This window comes from Helicoverpa armigera, chromosome 5 (genome assembly GCF_030705265.1).
Source record: "Helicoverpa armigera isolate CAAS_96S chromosome 5, ASM3070526v1, whole genome shotgun sequence".
Lineage (NCBI taxonomy): Eukaryota > Metazoa > Arthropoda > Insecta > Lepidoptera > Noctuidae > Helicoverpa > Helicoverpa armigera.
The window spans coordinates 2,570,945-2,576,312 of record NC_087124.1 but is presented as its reverse complement, the minus strand read 5'-3'; the positions used below and the strand labels follow the sequence as shown (position 1 = coordinate 2,576,312).

General features: G+C 36.1%; 2 protein-coding genes across 2 annotated transcripts; both read left to right on the top strand.

The window, feature by feature from the left end:
* The first annotated feature begins 81 nt into the window (after positions 1–81).
* On the top strand, positions 82–1,634 carry LOC110376598 (RCC1 and BTB domain-containing protein 2). Its single transcript, XM_021335126.3, has 2 exons — positions 82–997; positions 1,122–1,634. The coding sequence occupies exons 1-2, from the start codon at positions 714–716 to the stop codon at positions 1,582–1,584; spliced, it is 747 nt and encodes a 248-aa protein (XP_021190801.3). The 5' UTR covers positions 82–713; the 3' UTR covers positions 1,585–1,634.
* Positions 1,635–1,837: 203 nt separating this feature from the next.
* LOC110376597 (protein arginine N-methyltransferase 9) lies at positions 1,838–5,306 on the top strand. Its single transcript, XM_021335125.3, is given in 2 exon segments — positions 1,838–2,367; positions 2,370–5,306. Coding segments are annotated over 2 exon segments (2,139 nt in total). The 5' UTR covers positions 1,838–2,075; the 3' UTR covers positions 4,217–5,306.
* Positions 5,307–5,368: the final 62 nt, after the last annotated feature.

Here is a 5,368-nt window from a genome sequence, read left to right as displayed (position 1 = left end):
TATCACCTTTGATAACCGGCATATTCTTCACGTAAATCGTACACACACAAAAACACAAGACATCAACATAGAGACAGCACACACACACACGCGTAAACTCAATTTTTTTTACTGACTACTGACACTAGAGTAGTGGTGTTCTTTTCGGTCAGTAGTCCAATTCGAGTCCAGTAGTCCTGATAGTCCAGTCAGTGTTGCCAGTACCAAAGTCTCCAGTTGTCAAACAGTGTCAAACAAAATTTTTAAAAAATCTGTCAGTGTTATTTGTTGAGGTTGTGTTGTGGCTTGTGGGTCAGTGTTTGTGTTTATTTGATTTTCTAGGTTATGTTTTGAAAAAATATGTTGTGTATTGTTACTTCAAGCAAGTTTCACAGCCACAATGGTGTATTATATAACGGGTTCTAATTTATTTGGACAGTGGCTTTGTGAGGATGCAGTAATAAATAAATTTAGAATATTTAATGCACCTAAACATGACGATTCAGGAATTAGTTTGAACGGGGCTTCTCTCTTCTGTACAGATCAACTGGTCGTATAACATATTTGAAATAGCCGGAAGTTTTTATATAACAGGAGCCTGGGGAGGGAAAGAACAACAGCTCATTAAATTATCACTACCAGCAGAGTGCACTGATTTAAAGGTGGAATTAAATGCAGTTGGCAATGATTATAAATTATTACTAATTGGTAAGAATACTGATTCAATTTGGGTTATGGATCGGGAAAAACGAGAAACTAAGAGAATTAGATTTTGTGCTGAGACACCTCTTGAAGAAATTGTGAAGAAGCAGAAGATAGAAACAAATATTATAAAAAGTGTTTTCATGAATGATTGTTGTTTGCATTTGACCTCTGACGGGAATGTGTACAGTGGTATATTGCCAAGCTATGTGGACACTAGGAATTGTAATGGACAAGTTATCGATATTCGATGTGGCTATGAACATTTTGTATTATTAACTGAAGAAGGCAGAGTTTACACTTGGGGTAATGGAAGGTAGGTCATAGGTCTAATGTCTATATTAGAGTAGAAACCCAAACTCTTCCTGTATTTAATGCTCGTTGGTCAAATTAATATGCTCACTGGTTATTAAATATTTTATTATTATCTTACCTTTCAGGAGATTGCAGTTAGGCCATGGTGATATAAGTAGCCAAGAAGTGCCCACAGAAGTAGAAGCACTTGCGGGAATTAGAATAATAAAAATTTGTGCTGGAGGTTGGCACTCTTTGGCGCTCAGCACATTTGGCGATGTCTACGCCTGGGGCTGGAATGACACTGGCCAATTAGGAATAAATAAGGGGAATAGTAATGAAACTTATTCTATTCCAACTCTGATCGACTTATTTGATGAGCAAAATGCAGAGGTTACAAAAAATGTAAAGCATATAGCTTGTGGCTCTCGGCATTCAGCTATATTATTAGATGATAATACGGTATGGACAACAGGATGCAATAAATATGGGCAGTTGGGCCTTTCAGAAGAGAAGTATCCTTCACTGAATTATTTTAAAAAGGTCTTCCACTGTGATAACGAATGTGAACTACTATGTGGGCCATGGAGTACTGTGATAGCTAGTTAGCTCATAAATGTTTTACCTTTGTAAGAATATAAATAAAATCTAAAATTTTATTATAGAATTTTATTTTGAGGTTTCAATTTGGTATAGGAATAAAGTATTCTAACTTTGTCACATATACGTTAGATGCACATAAGTTCTTACTTTTAACCGAGAGTAGCTCCCCACAGTGGTAGTAAAACAATTGTGTGATTCTTTGCAACACTAGAAGCACCTGTCAGGATCTGCCCAAAATCTGTCAAAGTCAGAGTCAATCTATCATTTTATGCGATGTTTTGTGTTCAGTTTCCAGAAAATATCGCGGCACGAAACGCTTCATTGTGTTTGTTGTGAAATTAAAACAAAACAAACCCAGTATAAAGAAGGAGTTCTAGAAGAAAACAATTCATAAACCGCATCGAACCACTGTAACGTCGTGTGGCGGTGTACGTTGAGAGTATTTGCAATTAATTACATTGCACCCAGATATACCAAGGATTATCAATTTTTAAGACATGGATGAACTAGGTCGTGATTATATTACTGCTGCTAGACAGCTGACGACGAATGGGTGCTACAGTAAAGCCTTTGACTTTTACATGATGGCCTTCGAAAAAAGTGCCGAAATGAAATCTATACATGAAGCCGAATTCCGTGTGGTGATGACTCGGTTGAATGAAGTCCTGACATCCGCCAATAAAATGGAAGACATATTCATAAACTTCACACGTGCACTCCTATCATTTCCCAATAATATCTACATTTTGAATGACATGGGAAAATTTCTCTTCACATGTGGGTTCTATGAAAAGCATGGGACTATTTTGAGGACGCAATAAAATTAGATTCCACATACGTCAATGCTGAGAAGAATTTTAATTCTCTGAAAAACCTTCTTGTTGAACGTTGGCACTTCAGAATGTTGAATGACAAAATTCGCAATGAAGCATACCATACTGCTATACATGACACTGTCATCCCTAACATGGATTCTGTTATAGATGTGGGAACAGGTACTGGATTGCTGTCACTGTATGTTAGTGAATGTTCACCCAGAATGATAACTGCTTGCGATGGATCCAAAGTAATGAGTGAACTTGCCAACCTGAGTACGCAGGCACATGGCTTAGATCAGTGTGTTGTTATAAATAAAATGTCTACCGAAATGCTGGCTGAGGAAATAGGTGGTAAGCATTCTCTGCTTGTCACAGAGATGTTTGATGCAGGCTTGTTCGGAGAACATATCCTTCAATCTGTACTGCATGCCTGGGATAATATATTAACTGATGATGGTAGAGTGATCCCAGGCAAGGCAGAATTCTTTGTCATTGGAGCCAAATGTGATTTTCTGCACAGAAGATATCAATTGTGTTCATCAATAAAAGAACTCCTACAGATTCCAAATCTTAATGTGCATGTTCTGCCGTTTGATGAGACGTATGATAGTGAGGATGTCCATCTTTATGGTGATGACATAAAATATATGACAGAGCCCCAGTCTCTTTTGAAAGTTGATTTCAACAACTATCAGGGAATATTGAATCTTATTGAGAATGACCATTATGAAGTAGAAGCAGTGGCTCTAGAAAGTGGGGAGATTAATACAGTGATTGGCTATTTTAATTTGTATTTGACAGACAAGGTAACTATAACTTCTGATCCAAGGTCTGAGCTGAGAGCCAATGCATGGCAACAGGCTATCTTTTTTGATAAACTTCCAATACAAGTTCAAGAAAACGAAATAATCCCAATGCATTTCTCATTGAATGAAGGTAAATTGACAATGTACAAAGATGATCCCATCATGAGAATATCTCCAGAAGTAGTCAGATTTCTGAATGATACTGAGTTTATAAATACAATATCAGGATGCATTGGCATTGCTTGTGTTTATCTGGGTCAGACAGCTGAAATGTCTCAAATAAGTATACTGGATTTGTGCCCATTTCCACTCTTTGGCCTTCATCTTCTGAAGAGGGGTGCTAAGTCACTAACATGCTGTGCAAGAACTGATGTTGACCTTACATTCTTCAAAAAAGTTTTTAAAGCTAACAGTGTAGCTTTGTCTAATATCACTATTTTAATAGGTGAGGACTGGTCCCAGGATGTGTTCAAAGATGAAAAGTATCATGCCATATTTTTAGATATTTTTGAAGTCTGTGGAGATATTGACCTGCGACTAAAAGAAATGGGTCAGCACTTAAAACAACATCATCTCCTTCAAGGAGGACTTTTTTTGCCAGATAACGTCAAGATCATGGGCCAAATTGTAAAAAGTAACTGGTTGGACATCAACAACAGACTGTTTGACGAGAATGTCAGCAATTACAAGATTTCAAGGTACTTAAATTCATACAAAGTGTCCCAGAACTTCTGCATTGACTTTAGTCATTTGGAGTATACCCCATTATCAGAGCCTTTCCTATTAGGAACAAGCGAAGATCCCTTAGGAATAGATGTGTTGGAAGCACCAATAACTAAAGAAGGACACTCCAGTGCTATTTTGTGCTGGTATGTGATAGAATTGATGAAGGATCAAAATGAGATCTCAACCAACAGAAAATATTGTTTCATAGATGGGATAGTATTTATGACCAACCCAAAACACGCCTCATTGCTGGTCGAACAGCTCAAATACCCGCTGCATAGACGCTGATGGAGCATTTAAGTTTACAATGCATGCAGAAGCAACTTAAAATGGAAAATTACTTATTGAAGAAAATTTTCCATGATCTCAATAAATTAGTACTTTTATAAGGGGTTTATCTTTGTTAGGACGATGTTGAGTTCTCGTCTATTTTGACGAACACTGTATTTTACGAGCTCTTTATGATATTACATTTTAGTTGAGAAAAGTGATACGTATTGGAATCGTTGGAGCTTATCTTATTGATAGCTACTAATAAGTAAGAATGTTCATATTAACATAAGAAAGAACTTTCGAAGAGACCACTTAGACTTGTTTAATTTTTGCCTATGCTATCGTGTAGGTTGTAGCAGTTACATTCACCATAACTCATTGTAAGATATTAAGCCATTCTCCAAAATTGCTTTACAGATTTCAATTAGCCAAAATGGGTAAATTCGTATTTCGTCAGGTATGGCCTAATATTTGCCTAGACACCTGAATTATTTCAATAATGATGTTAGCTACCATATCAGCATTTATCTGTAAAGGTAAATAAAATCTATCGAGCTTTATAAGGCACCTATGTAAAGCTGCTTCCTAATTATTTTGTAGTGGGTACAGTACAGATATACATACATACTCTTATATCTTCTGCATATCAGGTTATTAGAATACATTTCTATGTGTGATTTCAAGTGGTTTTTTTTTTTTAACTGATGACTTTTAAGTAGGTAGGTACTTAATTTTATAAAGATCATAACTTATGGGAATTGCTGTTAGATCTAAATTGGAATTTGTTACCATATCATAATAACCACGAAATAGTTTTACTTAAAACATGATAAATCTCCAATAAGCCAAAATAAAAAATAAGGCAGACCAAGCGTGTTTACAAGGCTTTCACAATAGCGGGTTTTCCGCGCGGATCGTACGGACGGCTATTTCAGTGTAAATAGCATAATGTAGCTTAAGTCAGGTGACTCGATCAACTGTTCCTGCTCAAGGGAAATATGTGTTGGAGTATTCAATGTTAGCTGTAACTAGTAGTGTATCAATTTTAATAGTGTTTTATATATGATTACTGTATTAGTATTCTAATAAAGTACTAATTGTCTGATGTATTTATTTCTTCTATAAACATCCTAGTGATAGGAAGTGGTGTATTAGAGACAAGTAAAA

Excerpts from the sequence above, each read along its gene's own strand:
- LOC110376598 (XM_021335126.3), top strand. The coding sequence starts at position 714 with ATGGATCGGGAAAAACGAGAAACTAAGAGAATTAGATTTTGTGCTGAG. Across the intron at positions 998-1,121 it reads TACACTTGGGGTAATGGAAG|GAGATTGCAGTTAGGCCATG; the intron begins GTAGGTCATAGG and ends CTTACCTTTCAG.